The 19,488-nt window shown below is 35.5% G+C and overlaps 1 protein-coding gene across 1 annotated transcript in view; it reads left to right on the forward strand.

Moving 5' to 3' along the window:
- The window catches only part of LOC126203031 (SID1 transmembrane family member 1-like), a 160,205-nt gene extending 149,038 nt beyond the window's left edge, over positions 1–11,167 (forward strand). The window contains exon 16 of the mRNA XM_049937269.1: positions 10,783–11,167. Coding sequence (XP_049793226.1) covers positions 10,783–10,845 — 63 coding nt within the window. The 3' untranslated portion in view covers positions 10,846–11,167. The remainder of the gene's footprint in view (positions 1–10,782) is intronic.
- The last annotated feature ends 8,321 nt before the right edge of the window (positions 11,168–19,488 follow it).

Raw genomic sequence — 19,488 nt, forward strand, 5'->3', positions numbered from 1 at the left:
TCTAGCCTTTTTAAGTATCCATAGAATGCAGATTTTTCTCTTCCTTGATGTAACTGATATTTGCTCATTTTTTCATAAACTTCTTAGTTTCCATTTTCTATTCTCATATTTTGGTCTCAAGATTTTCCTGATTATTTTCCTTTCCTTCTTTTCTGTTTCACATGATTGCTTGGCTGTATTTAATGAAAGGCATTCAGATGCATAAAGGCATTCTGGTTTAATGACAGTATTGAAGTGCCGAAGTTTTGCATTTATGAAGATAGAGTTCTTGTTATACAGGGTTTTTGTTAGTTGAAAAGCCACCCCCTTTTTGTTTGCCCTTGCTAGGTAGGCTTCTTTGTCTAAAGTTTTTGGTTGTATTATTTGACCTAGATATTTAAATTTTGTAGCCTTTTTTATTCTGCGGTAATCAGCTTCCATATATTTCAGTGCCTCCCTAACATCTGTCATATACTCTGTTTTCTCAAAAGATACATGTAGGCCTGATTTTGAAGCTGTTTCTTGTAGGAGATTTATCTGCATTGTTGCATGTAGATTCAGCAAAGATGGCAAGATCATCTGCAAAAGTCAGACAATCAGAACTCAGATTATCCCCTTTTTCCCCAATTGTGATTCTTCTTCTTCTTCTTTTTCTGTTATTTTCCTCCATTCCCTGATTACGTTTTCTAGCACACAATTTAACAGCAGTGGGGACAGTCCATGTCCCTGCCTAACGCCAATTTTGATCACAAAAACCTTACAGGTTTCACGTAAATAGTAAATTTAGCATTTTGTATTTGTTAGTGTGTTTTTTATGATTACCACTGATTTGTTGTCAGATCCAAACTCCTTTAAGCTGTTGAATAATGTTTTTCTGTCAATTGAATTGTATGTTTTCTTGAAGTCTATAAATGTTATATAAATGCTTTTGGATCTCATTCTTCTATACCTTATTATGAATTCCAGATTTAAAATTTGTTCCACACGGGATCCTCCTTTTTCTAAACCCTCCTTGGTACTCTCCTAATTGCTGATCCAGTTGGCTATCCAGCCTATTTAGTAATATGTTAGAAAGAATTTCGTAAGTTGCTGGAAGGAGGGATTTTCTTCTATAATGTGGTCAGTTTTATTTCCTTTTTGTGGATTGGGTGAATTAATGCTGTTTTCTGATCTTCTGGTATAAATTCTGTTTCCCAGATTTTTTGAAAGGCTCCATGTAGCTTTCCAGCTGTTCCCACGCCTGTTATTTTTCTAAGTTTGTGTAAGGGTATCCTGAACTTTGTTCTGGAGAGTTTTCTCTTGGTTCCTCACAATTTTACAGTTTGTTGAAATAGCTTGCTAATATTTCTCAGTTTTCTTGGTGCTTAGAGTTAATTTTCTATCTACATTCTTGATGTGCAAGGTAGGTGGTTGGTACATTTAGAGGCTTTGTTTAAAAGTTTTATAGGAGTTCCTAGTATTGTTCTTTTGGAAATCGTCTACAGTTAGTAATAGCTGGTTTCTTTCATACTTCCTTTTGATGGGTCCTATTGTTTTTGATGCTGAGACTTTTGTTGTTTAATGCTGATAAAGTCTTCACTTCCTTTTGTGAAGTACCATTTCTGCCATGCTTGTTCTCTAAATATTAATGTTTCTTCACACTGTTCACTCCACCTTTTTGTGTCTTTTGAGTGGTGCTGTTTCAAAGGCTGTTTTGGCTTAATTTTGTTTTAATCTCTTCCCAGTCTTCTGAGTATATTTAATTGTTCCTGAAATTCATGTTTTTTGACTTTCAAAGTTTCTGTATCTATTTTGTGAATCCTGTGTCCTTGTCTTGGAGTCCTTGTTTGTAGAATAAATTTTATTTTTATTGTGGTTAGATAGTGATCTGTTTCAATTTTTGCACCCTTTTTAACATGTACATTCAGGATTTCTTTTTTATTGTTAAAAGATATAGCGACGTGGTCAATCTGAAATTCTTCTAGGCTTGTATTAGGTGAATTCCAAGTTTTCTTTCTTCTCAGCAGTTTTTTATTATTATTATTTCTTTCCTTTCTCAGACGTTACGTCTGGTTAAAAATGGAAAGTGACACGGACCTTGATCAAGCGTGACTTCCTTTTAACTGTACAGTATATGTTACATTGCATTTAGGAACTTTCGGGTAATTGAACATGTATCAATAATTACAGATTTCTGTAGTTGTATATATACGTTTGGATGTAGCTGTATTGTGTTGATGTACTGGTGGATATTGTGTGGTATGACTCATGTAGTTGATAATATAATTGGTATAATGTCAACTTTATCCTGATGCCACATGTCCTTGACTTTCTCAGCCAGCTGGATGTATTTTTCAGTTTTTTCTCCTGTTATCTTCTGTATATTTGTTGTATTGGGTATGGATATTTCGATTAGTTGTGTTAATTTCTTTTTTTTTTTTTTTTTTTTTTTATGGGTGAGTATGATGTCAGGTTTATTATGTGGTGTTGTTTTATCTGTTATAATGGTTCTGTTCCAGTATAATTTGTATTCATCATTCTCCAGTACATTTTGTGGTGCATACTTGTATGTGGGAATGTGTTGTTTTATTAGTTTATGTTGTATGGCAAGTTGTTGATGTATTATTTTTGCTACATTGTCATGTCTTGTGGTGTATTCTGTATTTTCTAGTATTGTACATCCGCTTGTGATGTGATCTACTGTTTCTATTTGTTGTTTGCAAAGTCTGCATTTATCTGTTGTGGTATTGGGATCTTTAATAATATGCTTGCTGCAATATCTGGTGTTTATTGTTTGATCCTGTATTGCAATCATGAATCCTTCCATCTCACTGTATATATTGCCTTTTCTTACCCATGAGTTGGGTGCGTCTTGATCGATGTGTGGCTGTGTTAGATGATACGGGTGCTTGCCATGTAGTGTTTTCTTTTTCCAATTTACTTTCTTCGTATCTATTGATGTTATTTGATCTAAAGGGTTGTAGAAGTGGTTATGAAATTGCAATGGTGTAGCCGATGTATTTATATGAGTGATTGCTTTGTGTATTTTGCTAGTTTCTGCTCGTTCTAGAAAGAATTTTCTTAAATTGTCTACCTGTCCATAATGTAGGTTTTTAATGTCGATAAATCCCCTTCCTCCTTCCTTTCTGCTTAATGTGAATCTTTCTGTTGCTGAATGTATGTGATGTATTCTATATTTGTGGCATTGTGATCGTGTAAGTGTATTGAGTGCTTCTAGTTCTGTGTTACTCCATTTCACTACTCCAAATGAATAGGTCAATATTGGTATAGCATAAGTATTTATAGCTTTTGTCTTGTTTCTTGCTGTCAATTCTGTTTTCAGTATTTTTGTTAGGCTTTGTCTATATTTTTCTTTTAGTTCTTCTTTAATATTTGTATTATCTATTCCTATTTTTTGTCTGTATCCTAGATATTTGTAGGCATCTGTTTTTTCCATCGCTTCTATGCAGTCGCTGTGGTTATCCGATATGTAATCTTCTTGTTTAGTGTGTTTTCCCTTGACTTATTATTATTATTATTGTCATTGTTATTGTTATTATTATTATTATTATTATTATTTTAGATTCAACACTTATGTTTTCAATAATATGCTTTTGGTTGTTGAGATAAGATTTAAACCACCAATTTGCTGTACCTCTAATGCCATAGGATTCTAACTTCTGAAGCAACAGTGAGCAATTAATGAGATCACAAGACTTACTCAGATACTAGAAAGTTCTTCTTCTTCCTCTTCCTCTTCCTCTTGGCTTCTAAGGGAATCAAAGCTCCCGTGCCAATCTCAGATGTTGCCTCCAAATATTTCTAAGTTAACAAAAAGTCCAGAGGAAAGCTCCTTTTGGTTGAAGACTGTAAGAATTCAGTCAGCAAAACTGAAAAGTGCATCATTAACAGTCTCCAAACTTGTGTTTGGTCAGTGATTCAGTTTTACTGAGAAATGCTGTTATTTGAGTGTGTATGACTTTCTTAATTATGTTAAATATTACTGAGATTATGGAAATAGGATGATAATTGTTTACGTAGTGGTTGACCTTTACCTTTGAGTCCTTTAGTACTTGTGGAGAACATCCTTCGCGTATTATGCAGGGTTATTACAACTCTCACAGAAAGATCTTATATTAACTAATGAGTATGTTGATTTTTTTGGCTCTTACGATTTTCAATAGCTCTTGTTTAGTTACTGGGGACAGGAAAATTGACCTGTCTTCTGTGTCTGGGTCATTAGACCCAGAAGAAGGCCGCTGCAATCGTGGCCGAAACGTTGGTTTTTCTCCAGCAGCAGTAGTTTTTTACATTATGACGCGTTACCATACCCAGAAAACTTTTATGTCGACTGACTCTGGCCGCGGAAGTCTACGCAATTATATTGGTAAAACAAGTTTGTATGATTCTGCTGGTATAGTGGTTCTTCACACTAGATTTTCAGCTATCTTTGACAAATTCGAGTTAAATAGTTCTCTCATCTATTTTGCATATGAAATTTTTTGCTTCATCTAGTTGACAATACACTAGACTCTCGCTAATCCAGCAATTCCTGGTACACGTGGGTGCCGGATTAGCGGAAGTGCTGGATTATTGAGTGTCCGAAATTTATTTTATTGATTTATTTTGTTTTTTATTTATTTTGAAAACTTAGGGGATATAGTGTACTGTACTTTATTAAACCGAAGGATACAATTTTAAAACACAGAGGATATACTTTATTAAATCCAAAAATACATTAATTTTCAAAGAAAACTTAGTCCTTGAATGCATACTGTACATAGTTATACAGTCATATCACTCACTAAGAAACATGTCCCTAGTTTTTAACTGTCACAATGATGATACGCGATGGTGGCATTCTTTATCACGCTACTTCTTTACAAGCATTACATCAGTACTGCATGTATCTGCTTGTTGCGTAATGTACTCCAGGAAGACCTCAGAAGCTTCAGCACCAGCAATGTGAGAAATCTTTATGCTCTCTCCTCCTGTGTCCTCTTCTTCATCACTTTCATCATTACTTTCTTGCAAGCTTTTGATTATTTCTTCATCTGTTAAAGTTTGGTCTGTATCACAGTTTTCCTCATTCAGCCACTTAGTAACATCTTCATCGTCAATTTCTTCTCCTCCTGGAAAGTTGTGGGACATGTCAGTGTACAAAATAATCGATAATTCCAAATTGACTGGCTCATCGCTGTCACTCAATATTGGATCCAACTCGACATCAATGGATGGCCACAATTTTCTCCAGCTCTTCATTATGGTAGCACTCTCCACTTTATCCCATGCTTCGGCTGCTTGGAAAGCAACATCATGTATGTTAATTGCTTTCCAGGCCTTCAGCATAGTCTCAATAGAGTCGTTTTCACTTTCGTTCAGCAAGGAGACGAGAAGTGAATGTCGGTAATGACGCTTAATTGATTCCAAAATTCGCTGGTCCATGGGCTGAATTAGGGCTGTCACATTGGGTGGGAGAAAGAGTGCTTGTACATGTATACCATCAGACTTTAGAGAAACATCTGAAAGATGACTGGGAGCATTGTCCATTATAAGGATAGCTTTCAGTGGAAGCTTTTTCTTCTTTAGCTCTTTTCTCACAGTTGGTACAGACGTTTCATGGAACCACCGAGAGAATATTTGTCTGTCCATCCACGCTTTCTTCTGAATGCAATACTGCACTGGTAGAGTATTTATGTCAGTGTGTTGCAGACAATGTGGATGTTGGGAGTTTCCAATCACCTTAAACGGTAGTTTACGACTCCCATTTGCATTACAACACCCCATTAACATTTCGCACTGTTTCTGTTGCTTGTAACCACAAGCTTCCTTCTCGTTCTTGCCAGCTAATGTTTTCGAAGGAAGTATGTTGTAAATGAGTCTTAGCATTATACAAGGCATCAGTAGTTACATCTTCTTCCTCTGTTATCTTTCGTATTTTGCTAACAAACTCATCAGCATCCTCATCGTTAGCTGAGCGACTTTCCCCGGTGGCTGTCAGCTACCAAATGCTTGCTGCAAACAAGTTACTACTGCCAAGTTGTTTGTTAAATGCAGCTGCTTTTCCCTTTATAATTGGGCCACTGACTGGAACTCCTTTACTGTGTTGTTGTATGAACCATCCATAAACACCTACGTCCGGTTCTTCATTCCCACTCTTTAGCATAACCTTCCATTAAAGTATTTACATAATTTGGATCACTCTTTTGCTTCCTATGTAAAGTTGTTTCTCGGTTGCTCAAAAGTTTATTATTCCCTTGGTGATTCATCATTTGAATACATTGCATAGCTTTTCTTTGTGTGTTTTGAGAGGAAAAGCAATGTTAAAATAATGACAGATTATCAACAAATATTTTTGTTTTCCTCTCAGTATAATCCTCTCTATAAATATTTTTGCAGGTCTCATGCTTCAGCTGGTATTTAATTAACATTAAACTGATGGTATCTTTGATACTTGTTTGTCTTTGGTAATGAAGACTTTTGTATACTCATTTGTTTAAGTAAGAGGCCTTCATCGTCAGAAAGCCCATTAGGCAAGTTTTGTAAACAGAGTGCTTGGGTAAAGATAGTATTTGTGAGTAGGTCATCAATTCAACTGCAGTGTGTTGCAGTTACTCTTGTGGGCAGCTTGACTAAGTTTGACATAGAGAATGTATTTCAGAGTGTATATTAAAATCACCACACAATATAACTGTGTTTGTTCATGTTGTTGTTGTTGTGGTCTTCAGTCCTGAGACTGGTTTGATGCAGCTCTCCATGCTACTCTATCCTGTGTAAGCTTCTTCATCTCAAAGTACTTACTACAACCTACATCCTTCTGAATCTGCTTAGTGTATTCATCTCTTGGTCTCCCTCTACGATTTTTACCCTCCACGCTGCCCTCCAATGCTAAATTTGTGATCCCTTGATGCCTCAAAACATGTCCTACCAACCGGTCCCTTCTTTTTGTCAAGTTGTGCCACAAACTCCTCTTCTCCCCAATTCTATTCAACACCTCCTCATTAGTCATGTGATCTATCCATCTAATCTTCAGTATTCTTCTGTAGCACCACATTTCGAAAGCTTCTATTCTCTTCTTGTCCAAACTATTTATCGTCCATGTTTCACTTCCATACATGGCTACACTCCATACAAATACTTTCAGAAACGACTTCCTGACACTTAAATCATTATTCATTATTTCCTCCAACTTATAATATAATACTGACAAATTGCCATCTGGTATCCCGTACACATAGATAAAGATATTATTTTTTTTTATTTTTTTTATTATATATATATATATATATTACTATCCAATTCATGCACCCACCATGTCTTTTGGAAGTTTTACAACAAAGAGGTAAGAAATTAAGGAGATGGAACCTGGAGTAATGTGAGAGAACCAGAGGTGATTTAGGACCTTAAAAGAAGCACGGTGCAACTATTGACTGAAGCAGTGAAAAAAATGCAGTAGAAGATGAAATGGTAGGTTTGAGAGATGATATAGTCAAGGCAGCATAGGCTCAAATAGTTAAAAATACAAGGCCTAGTAGAAATCCTTAATAACACAGAAGACATTGATTAACCGATGAAAGAAGACAATATAAAAATGAAGAAAATGAAGAGGCAAAAGGAAATAGAGGTGTTGAAAAATAAACTTGACAAAGGTGCAAAGTGGCTAAACTGGAATGGCTAGAGGACAGATGTAAGGCCATAGAAAAATGCATAACAAGGTAAAAAGTAGATGCCACATATAGGAAAATTAGAGAGGCCTTTTGAGAACAGAGAAGCAGCTGTAAGAGCATCAAGAGCTCAGATGACAATTTAGTTCTAAGCAAATAAGGGAAAGATGGAAGGAATATATAGAGGGGCTGTACTAGGGAAACAAACTTCAAGGCAGTATTATAGAAGGTGAAGAGGAAGAAATCAAGATAAGATGGGAGACGTTATACTGAGAGAATAATTTGACAGCACTAAGACCTAAGTCAAAACAAGGCGCCGGTGTAGACAATATTCCTTCAGAATTATTGAGATCTTTGAGAGAGCCATCCATGACTAAACTATTCAACGTGGTATGCAAGATATGTGAGACAGATGACATACCCTCAGGCTTCATCGATAATGATATAAGTCCAAAGAAAGCAGGTGCTGGCATATATGAAAACTACTGAACCACTATTTTAATAAGGCATTGACACAAATTATTTACAAAGAATGGAAAATCTTGTAGAGGCTAGCCCCAGGAAAGATCAGGTTGGGTTCCACAGAGAGGTAGGAACAAGCAAAGCAATATTGTCCATATGACTTGTGTTAGAAGATAGGTTAAAGAAAGCGGAACCTATGTTTATAGCATTTGTTGGTTTAGAGAGAGATTTTGACAATGTTGGCTGGACCACACACATCAAAATTTGGAAGGTATCAGGATTAAAATGCTAAGTTATCAAACAATGGCAAATCCAGGACAGATTGGCACTCACCATATAGAGGAGATGTTGAGTTGCAGGTAGGCACAACAAAACGACAGCTAAATAAGTGAACTTTCAGCCAAAATGACTTGTTTTAAAGTAAACAAAACACACACACACACACATATTCACCGTCATGCATGCACAACTCGTACTCATGCTGGCCACTGTGGCCAGACTGTGAGCAACTGCGCGTGACGGGAGAAGCGGTCTGGGTGCTGAGGCTAAGGAGCAGACTGGGTCAGGGAGGGGGGGAGGTAGCAATCTAGGTGTGGGGGACAGTAAAGTGCTGCTTGTGGGACCATACAGGGGTGTGTTGGGGACAGAGTAGAACAGCTGAGTGCAGTCGGGAGGTTAGACGGGATGCTGGGAGGAGGGAGAGTGGGGAAGGGACTGGAACAGGAGATAAGTAAAGAGACTGTGGATGCATTGGTGGAATAGAAGGCCGTGTTATGCTGGAGCGGGAGCAGGGAAGGGGTTAGGTAGATGGAGGACAGTGGCTTAATGAAGGTTGAGGCCGGGGAGTTTACAGGAGTTTAGGATATATTATAGGGAGAGTTCCCACAGATGGCAAAGGCAATGAAGCAGTCAGTGAAATATTATTTACAACTTTTACAGAAACCAGGCTGCAGTTTTATGAGCTGAAGGACATAAAATGTAAGCAGTGATTGAAGAAGGGAGTGAGACATGGTTGTAGCCTATCCCCAGTGTTACCTATAAATTGAGCAAGCAGTAAAAGGAATCAAAGAAAAGTTTGGAGATGAAATTAAAGTTTAGTTTGGCAAGAACATTGTAGGACTGGGAAGGACAGTTGAACAGAATGGATACTGTCTTGAGAAGTGATTATAAAATGAACATCAACAAAAATGAAACAAGGGTAATGAAAAGTAGTGAATTTAAATGAGGTGATTCTGAGGGAATTAGATTAGGAAAAGAGACACTAAAAGTAATAGATGAGGTTTAATATGATGGCTGAAGGAGAGAGGATATAAAATGCAGACTGGTAATACCAAGAAAAGCATTTCTGAAAAATAAAAATTTGCTAACATGAAATATAAATGTAAATCTTAGGAAATCTTCTCTGGAAGTATTTGTCTGGACAGTAGCCTTGTATGGAACTGAAACATGGACAATAAACAGTTTAGACAAGAAGAGAATAGAAGCTTTTGAAATGTGATTCTATAAAAGAATGCTGAAGATTTGATGGGTGGATCACATAACTAATGAGGAGGCACTGAATAGAATTGGGAATAAACTGAATTTGTGGCACAATCTGACTAGAAGGAGAAGGGATCAGTTGATAGGACACATTCTGAGACATCGAGGAATTGCAAATTTGGTAATGGAGGAAGTGTAGTGAACAAAAATTGTAGAGAGAGACTAAAGCTTGAACACAATAAGGTGGTTCAGATGGATGTAGGTTGCAGCAGTGAAGAGGCTTGCACAGGATAGACTTATGTGGAGAGTGGCATCTTATCAGTCTTTGCACTGAAGACAACAAAAACAATAACCCTAATAGTATAATTCAGTATTACAGTCTGTAATATGGGTTACTGCAAACTTGTCAGCTTTGAGCCAGTGTTCTGAAGTCATATTGCATCTACATTTTTTTTAAATTCATTTAAACAGTAAAGCTGGTTTTCCAAGAACTCTTTTTTTATTGGTTTACTTTGTGTAGAAAATACAGAGAGCTGTGTGGCTCATTACTTTAGGGCATGCAGGATCTGGAGTTGTTGAACATTTCTGTCACCAGTACTGCTTTGTGGAAACATTGGTGTCACTGGTAGCTGTTGGCTTAATAGTTTATTGGGGATAATGACAGTGCAGTTTTGATAATTAATACTCTGCATGCTTGTGTGCTTTGCTGTGTTATTTATATAAAAAGATTTGCACAGCCTGAAGGCCAATGTAGCACTAAAATCTCAGCTTGCTGATTTTTCCTGAACATGAGACATAATAATAATATTGCTAAGGCCATCAAGGTAATCTCTCTCTCTGTCTGTGTGTGTGTGTGTGTGTGTGTGTGTGTGTGTGTGGTGTTTTAATCTACGATATTACCATTTTTTTATGTGTGATAAATATTTGAAATTTTTACTGCTTGGTTTACACAAAATTCATTTAAGTCATAACAATGTAATATATAATAATAATATGTTAGTATGTTTAAGTTTACTTAGACATAATTTCAGTTCAAAGAACACCATTTTTGTAGACGCCATTTGAACCACCCATTAGAACTAAAATGTAATAATCATGTAGTAATTTCATTTTAGTGGACTTGACTGTACATCTTAGTTCAGGCTCTAGGTTTCGAAAACGTGTATGCCTCCATACCTTTGTAAATGAGAATTTAATTGATTTTAGTTTCTCTTTGCAGGTTCTCCTCACATTGGATGATGATCTTATTGATGTACACAGAAGCAAAATTCCTGTTTTCTGAATGGTTATCAGATTGATGGTCTTTTGAAATAAATGGAATTTTTGATTTGACTGTTGCTAGAGGATAATAGTCTGCAGTATATTGTGTTAGTGGATAAAGAGTGAGTGTGTGTGTGTGTGTGTGTGTGTGTGTGTGTGTGTGTGTGTGTGTTTACAGTTATATTTTAAAGGTTATGTCAACTGTGCCGGAACATATTTTTCTGCTGGACAAATCTCTGCATGTAAATCCTGTTTATATGCAGTCGAGAAAAGTAGAAAAGTATGTTCCATTAGAAGCATATAAATTACCATTCCTAAAAATTATGTTTCGAAAACACATTGGAATCCAGAAGTTATTGAAATCAAAAATATATATTTATTGAATCAGAACTATATATTTATTGGGCCATGACATCTAACTAATAATATTGCTTTACTTTTAAAAAGTTATCAATTCCTCAAATGCCTCTTGGTGTAAACATTGCTACAATAGCTTATGTGATGTTTATATCAACCTGAATTAGTGACACAAATAATTTTTTTCTTGTACTGTCTTCCAGTGCTTGGTTTTTATACTGCCACAAAATTTTAAAACAGCAGAGTGCTGCACAAAGTAAGATTTATTCTTGGGTCTTGTTCTTAAACATTCCTATTTTGGTGTAACTGCTTTGAGGCATTTAAAAATTCAAAGCCAAAATTCGGCATTCTATCCATTTTCTTACTTCTTAGAATGATTGAGAATGTAATTCAAACTGAATGTCTTTTTCACAAAACTATGAGTCATTAATTTCTGTTCTCTTAAGCAAGTATTTCTCAGTTTATAATCACATAAATTTGCACTCATTTTTTCCCTTCCTTTTGATAAATTTCTATGTATATACAGGGTATTTTCATGGTGATGGGGAGAATATTTAGGGTTGATGAAGAAGCATAAAAATAGCAAAATACAATGGAGATTCTCAGTCTGGAAACTCCCCAATCAAGAGTTATAAAACATATTAATTGCTGGTAGCCATTTTTAGATGTACAGCCAAGACTGACTCAGCTTGATTTGGCTGAATGTATAAGATTGGTGTTTTGTTTTATGCTTTCAGACTTGGAAACCTTGACAGTTTGATAGTTTTTTGGGGGTTTAATTAAACAGAGCAAGCTCATCCTCAGTTTAATTATATATATGATGACTGTTCACTCGGACATGTCCTAAAGAACAGACACAACATATATAATTAATTAAGATAACAATGGCAAATGATCCCTTCAGTGCACATGCTCACCATGCTCAAACTCATATAGGAATTGATGAAATACTGCAAGTAATGGGGATAATGGGCAAGAGACACTATATTCGTAGTTTGTGGATATTCGTAGTTTGTGGATAAGTTGCACCAAATGGCAGCTCATCATTAATTCCTTTGTGTCTTGATTTATAATGGCTGTTGGATCTACTGTACTCATACACTGAGAATAAGCTAACATAGTTGGGAACTATTAAAGTGATACACACTTAGTAGGTTGCATCATATTTCACCTACGTACAGAATCAACAATTCTTATCAAAACACATATACATTCTTACAGTTCAAACCACTGTCCGGCCATCCAAATTTAGGCTTTTGATGGTGTCTGTAAATCATTTAAGGCAAGCTTGGAAGCAATTTCTTTGAAAAGGAAAATACTGACTTCTCTCTCCCTCCTTGTCTGTTTCCAGCTAATGTTCCAACTCTGTGACCTTGTAGTGAATGCTACACTAATTCTTCATTTCCTTTCCTTGTTCAGATCATCTAGTACACATTGTAACATAGTTCCTATTTGCTTATTAGTCCACCTGTCAATAATTATTTCATTCTTCTACATTTCTCCCAGACATTACTAATGTTACACACACCTTTTCACTTGCTACTTCGTATTGCTCATTTTCTCCTTCTGGAGCAACAATAGTATTCTTGCCAGAAATTTTAACATGGCAAAAAAATTACAAAATCACTATCTTTCAATTTACTTAAATATTTATAAAATAATATGATTATAAAAATATTACATATACTGTGGTGATATGTCTTAAGTTCTAAATTGGAAATACCTTACTAATTTAGTATATGAATCCAAGTAAGTCACCTGTTTTGGATTACTTTTACCAGATTAAACTTATAAATTTTTATGTATATATGCAAAATTTTTGCAGCAACTAAAGCCTAATTTTGTGGCCAGACAAGGATTTGAATTGTACTGGAATATAGAATGCCCTGATAAGAATCTTCATTCTATAAACTTGTGATACATGTGAAGAGTTGTAAAAGGTACAAAATTTTCAAGTTGTCATGTACTTAAACAGAAGCATATTTAAATATTTTAATTTTTTATTACAACTAAGAATTTTTGTGAGGAAGCTGATAAAAGAAGCTATGTACATTTCAAACTAACTTATGCGCTTAGGTGAAGTCAAACAATGTTAACTTATGTACTTAGTAATAATCCTTTTCACAGGTAGTTGTCTTGTGTCCTTACATCTTAGTAGTGTTGTAGAAACCACTTCTCTCTTTTTAATTATTGTTACATTTGGCTGTCTGTGGGTAACTATTTTAGCCAACATATTTTTGTTGTGGGGTTTCTGCATTTAAATTCCTTTTCTCTTTCCCTGTATTGCTGCTACTGGACTCTTATAGGTCTACACAGATAATAAAATGGAAATTCTGAGATGGAGCAATATGTAAAATAAGGGAAGGATAATCACTCACCTTTAGCAGCTTGATGTCTGAAGCACAGTAACACATAAGAGAAAGCAGCATTCACGTTAGATTATTAGCTTTCGAGCACTAGTTCTTTTTCTAGCAGTAGTAAACACACAGACACCCAAAAACATATTCCCTTCACTAAGGCAAGACTAAGTATTATTAATTAGTCTTCCCATGGCCATAGAGAGAGAGAGAGAGTGAGTGTGTGTGTGTGTGAGAGAGAGAGAGAGAGAGAGAGAGAGAGAGAGAGAGTGTGTGTGTGTGTGTGTGTCTGTCTGTCTGTCAAAGAGCTTTTACCTGGCCAAAATTTTCGTCTGCCTCATTACGAATTAAGGCTGGACACATTTCAAAGAGAGACATACCAAACTTAAACTATTTTTCATGCAGGATTGCCACATAATATATTTGTTCCTGATTTATGTAGAAACTAATTTGATAAGAATTAAATATTTTATGTACAGGCCTCATAATTTTAGAGCAAGTTGTTTCAGCTTGTGGAACATTCTTGCTTGCTGTGAATGATCCAGTGTCTTGGCACAGTGGAGCGTTGTGATCTGTCGGCAGTGGTTTACGTTATCACCGACCTCATGCTCGTAACATCCCCCACAACATGGGCTCCAAACCGCTGCAGTGAGTGTTTTGGATCACTCCTGCCCCATGTCTAATTAGGTTGTCAAATGAAGTCCCATTAACACATTTGAAGTTCCAGTTTTCTGTCCAGCATGAGAATACACTTTCTTACACACAAAACAAGTCACTGTCTCTGAGATTTTCTCCTTACTACCAGGTAAAAACCAGATTTCTTCCAGATTGGTGATTTCCATTTAGTTTCGCATAACAATGAGAAATTACGTTGTTTCACCTTATGTGAAACCAGTGGCCAGGGCTGCATGTAGAGTGTGCTTGATGGACTGCACAAAAGATAATGTTATGACAATATGTACTCATGAAGTAAGTGCAGGGCCCTTGGTGTGTAGCTAAAGTGACATAGCCAGAAGTTAAGGACAAGAGTTCTGCTTTATCTGGGCATTTCAAACATTCCTTGGATGCCAACAGACTTCAAGTTTAGAACTATCATTACAAAATACAGTTCTAATTCATGCAATCTCATTTGTTGACCACTGGTAACACAACTTGATGAAGAGTGTATAGTAAGATTGATATTATACTTTAATTTTTAGCCACAAAGCAGCTATTGTTGAGGATATTTGCAGATAACCCACAAACATCTGCATTTGTGCATGCTTTTATCCAAAGCGTAGCAACTACTGTGGGTATCCAGGGATATATCCTCGAATATCTGCAGCCCCACTGACCTCTTCTCATAGGCTGTCTATCTCTTGTTGGCTCACATGCTTATACCATTCAATTTTGTTATTGTTTGTGGTTATGTCATTTCATTCTTGCATACGTTCCTTTATGATACATTTAGAAGCACTTAGAAAAGTTAGTTTTCTTGTTAGCTTTCTTCAGTATTATCCATTCTCTCAGCAATGGCCATTCTCATCGCCACTGAAAGATGTGAAATGTGTATATGTAGGCAAAATATTATATATTTCTTCATACTTGAAACAGGAAGAAATGAGCATGTTTGGAAATAGTGACCAGAGGCAGACATATGAAAGTATTCAGAATTTATTTTCCAGTGTAAGTAATTGACTCTACTTCAGCAATGGCACTTGACAGTGGCAAAGAAACATGTTATCAGAAATTTACCCCTAGTAAAGAAATTGAGTTTGTTATCAAACTACCAAGGTTTTGAGAAATGCTCCTCTTTCACCCAACAGCACTGGCTTAATTTATCTATTGCATCAGTGAGAGAGGATTGACATTCCTTTTGCTTCTGTTTCAATCTTTTTCCTTCCTTCGTTTCTCTCATTATTCTCACAACAAATATTTTCCACTGAAAGTTTGCCCACTCTTGTCTTCTGGTAAATACTGTTGACCCAAGAAACAATCTTCAGAAGTACAGAGAATTATTATTATTATTATTATTATTATTATTATTGTTGTCTCCTATCATTCTTCATATATATTAACTTTTAGTCTCCAGATATAAGAATATAAATAACTTTGGTGTGTAATGCACTGTTATGTGTAAAATTGTGTTGTGTAAAAATTTTTAATGTTATAGTTAATATCAGTTTAAGCAGTAATTTCATTGTAGCATACTTATGTTAAATATGATTATCAGTTTCCTAAATTTTTGTTAAATTTGTTTCCTTATAGTTGGAACCTATGATTAAAAGCAGTGTAAAGGCTGTGATATAATGTGACAAAGAACATATGACATATATTATGTTTTTATTTTTGTTAAAGAAAACTGGTAACATTTTATATCTGTTGAAAACTAATCATTATGCATAAACATCAGCTCTATTCCAAACGTACAACTTCTTTGTTTAGGCTGTGTCAATGCAATCATTATGGTCTATAGGCACCTGGAAACTTTCATAACTCAAAAAGTTACCTCATTTTACAACTCAGATAGTATGCTACAGCGCATATCCTCCATTTCAAATAGATGAGAAACTGTTTCTTTGTAACAAGTTATGTTTACAATTAGTGCTACAATAAAAACATTGTATTGTTTAATTCCATTCAGATCATTATAGATTATATTCAGAAGGTGTGTCCTAGATCACTAAATTCAGTTCTCTTAAATCATAAAGTAACAACCAAAATCCAAATCTACCAGAGTCAGAAACTGAGAACTTGATTTGGCATCTATTTAATTTCTGTTCATACTTACTTTATTACTGTTGTGTTTAGACTGTAAATTCGTCTAGTTAAAAACTTGCTGATAACTCATGACGCTTATTATGCACACACCTTATGTCTGGACCTCCACTTGTAGAAGTCCAATGCCTTTGAACCAGTAGTATTTTGTAAGCAAGTACTGCAACTTTTTACCATCAGGCAACATTGTATGCAATAGATTTTTTGGAAGCATTATTTAATCATGTGTTTCATTTGCTGGTTTGTAACTTCTAGCAGTAAGTATCATTATGGAGCTTGCCCCTATACAAGGTGATTTCAGTTTGAATTTTAATTACTGGCACACCATGCTTTTACAGAGATTCAGTACAAAGCACTGCTATGGTGCCTGCACTGAATGAGGAAAGCAGGGCATGCTCCTTCCACACTACTACTCATCCCACAACAGTCTGTGTTCAGGGCTGGACGTGGGTTATCTGCTCCTTGCATCCTTCTTAAAATCAGCCAAGCTAAAGTGTGTGCATAATAGCAAATTTATGTTTCATTGGCATGTTGTATTGTTAGCAAGCCACAATATAATGACAGTGTTAGCAAACCACACTGTAATGGCATTGTGTGAAGCCATATCTCTGTTATTGTTGTAGCTGAATGCAACCATCCCATTTGGTGTTAAAAGAAATTAAGAAATTCCAAAGTTGGGTTGTAGTTGGTTCTTTCTTAGATAAAAAATTTAAAATAACATTTTTATATAAAGAAGCAATTAATTGCCCTAGTATAATAACAAAAAGGAATGATAGAAAGTCAGACCCTAACATTTCTTCAAAGGAACAAAATTAATCTCAGTGATCTGTGGAAGACAGTTCTCAGAGAGATGTGACACAGGCTGTATTTAGAACTGTGCAGTTTTTGTGTGTGTGTGTGGGGGGGGGGGGGGGGGGGGGAAGGGAGAGCTGTATCCAATCTATTTTCAGCTGTTCAGAAGCATCAATTTTCTGACTGTTACATTGCTTGTACAAGACTTGAGAACTGTAATAAAAAAAAATATGTTGTGGAGGAGTCAGATCGAGTGTCATGTATAGTTACATACTAAATACCTAGATCGTACTGTTTTGTGTGATTTTCTGTTTTTTATTAGGATATGTATGTATTTTATGATACAAAAACTTTGTACTTAAACATCTCTCAGAATATGCTGTTTAAATTGTATGTGTTATTATGTGTTGTTATTTCATTTCAAAGTAGTACAGTAATAGAGTACTGCATGTGGAACATTTTAAAAATGTCATGAGTAAAGACTAAACTAACTCTACAAATGAGATATTGAGCAGTGTTATCACTTCCCCCCCCCCCCCCCCCCTCTCTCTCTCTCTCTCTCTCTCTCTCTCTCTCTCTCTCTCTCTCACTCTCTCTCTCTCTCTCCAGCTATCTATCTGCCACCCCCCACTCCACCTCATTTTCAGATCCTGCACCAGAAAATGGAAATATGCAAGTAGAGACCTAACTAATAAAGAGAACTAGAAATATAATGATGTGGCAGTCAGGCTTTTGTCTTTTCCTATCATTTGTTGTCGTGCGCCTTTTGTTTTGGCAGTTGATGAGTAGGTGACATTTTGCACTTCATACTGAGACATTGATACTATTACTGAATGGTTTATATTCTTTCTTGTGCTTTTAACACAAGAGACCATGAGATGTTTGTAATTTCAGTTTTATCTAAAATGTTGTTGTCAAGTGAGTTAAAATCGAAACTTCCTGCAGGGAAGTAATGAGCCTGGTTCATTTTTGCAAAAGGCTTAGTTAAAGTGTAATAGAAAACATTGTATTTATGACAAATGAATGTAAAAAGCAGCAGTTTCATATTTTATAAAACTAAGAAGGGTGAGTGTGTTGTTGTTGTCTGTTCATCCATGTTACATTATAAAATGGTTAAATATTTCTTTATCTGCTACAATACTTTTATTTTCTTAATGATTACTTTTACTGTTGTTTTCTGCAGATGATGATTATACACCTCTCTGTGTACAGAACTGAGCTACGTACGCTACAGGCAATTAGTCCTTAAGAATTATTTCATTAGTAATAGTTATAAATAAAACAAATTATGTGTGCTTAAATCTATTTTATTCTGATGACAGTAAGAGGGTACAAGATCTTGTGTCACTGTTATGTATTTGTAGATTCTGTTCTATTTATAAATGTGTGTGTATTGACTGTGCCATCAAGTTTCCTCACATGATGCCATATCATTTATATCCAAACTACGTATCTTATACCAGTTGTGTAAATTTTTGCTTTTATATATTTTAAAATTAAATTTTAGCTTCAAATGCACCCAACAGTACACATTAATGTGTTGAAATGTGCTTCCAGTCCTAAAGAGCTGTGGTATTAGAAATTGTTGAAATCTATTTTGTGCAAATATGTAAGAAATGTGATATATTGTACAATGCAATAAAATTTAATATGCTATTTTCAAAGTAAAAAATGAAGTTCATTCCCCAGAAAATTCTAAAAAAGAAAAAAATTGCACACACACACACACACACAGAGAGAGAGGTGGTGAGAGTTATGAACATCTCTCTTCTTCCCTGGCCCTCCACCATAATGTTACAGTTGGAATCCTTAGCAAAACAAAATGACGTGTTTGACAGACATTTAATAAGGCAAACTATATACATTTTTGATGGAGTATTTTCAAGTTGAATGTTTTTATTTATTTATTTATCCATCCGTAGACAAACAGGATTGTATGGATGTAGTTAACATAATTATGACAACTAATTTCTCACGTCACATTTACATTTCACATTCAGAACTATTCTCGCGCGCGGTGTTATAAGAGCTGCTGTAGTTTTCGATTACATTATTATAAAACGTTATTATTAGTGCTGCTTTAAACTAAACCCAAATGCATGTTCGATGCAAACAGATCGCCTGGATGTAAAAATTAGACTTTATTAGAAGTCCTTCGCTGCTTATAGATGTAAATTATGGGTATTATGAACATTGCACTACGTTCCTGAAGAATATTCACAACGTTGTGCGTGTAATATTTTAAAATAAATTATTTCATTACAAAATAGTCCTTGAGTCTCAGCAGTCACAAGTACAGAACGTTTCTCAGAGAGGGCAGTGAAGAACTTGGTGCGTAGCCGCTAGGGGGCAGAGCAGTAACTTCCGGTCGGAGGGTGTTCCTGCTCTGTGTGTTGTGTATC

The sequence above is a fragment of the Schistocerca nitens genome, chromosome 9, assembly GCF_023898315.1.
Source record: "Schistocerca nitens isolate TAMUIC-IGC-003100 chromosome 9, iqSchNite1.1, whole genome shotgun sequence".
Lineage (NCBI taxonomy): Eukaryota > Metazoa > Arthropoda > Insecta > Orthoptera > Acrididae > Schistocerca > Schistocerca nitens.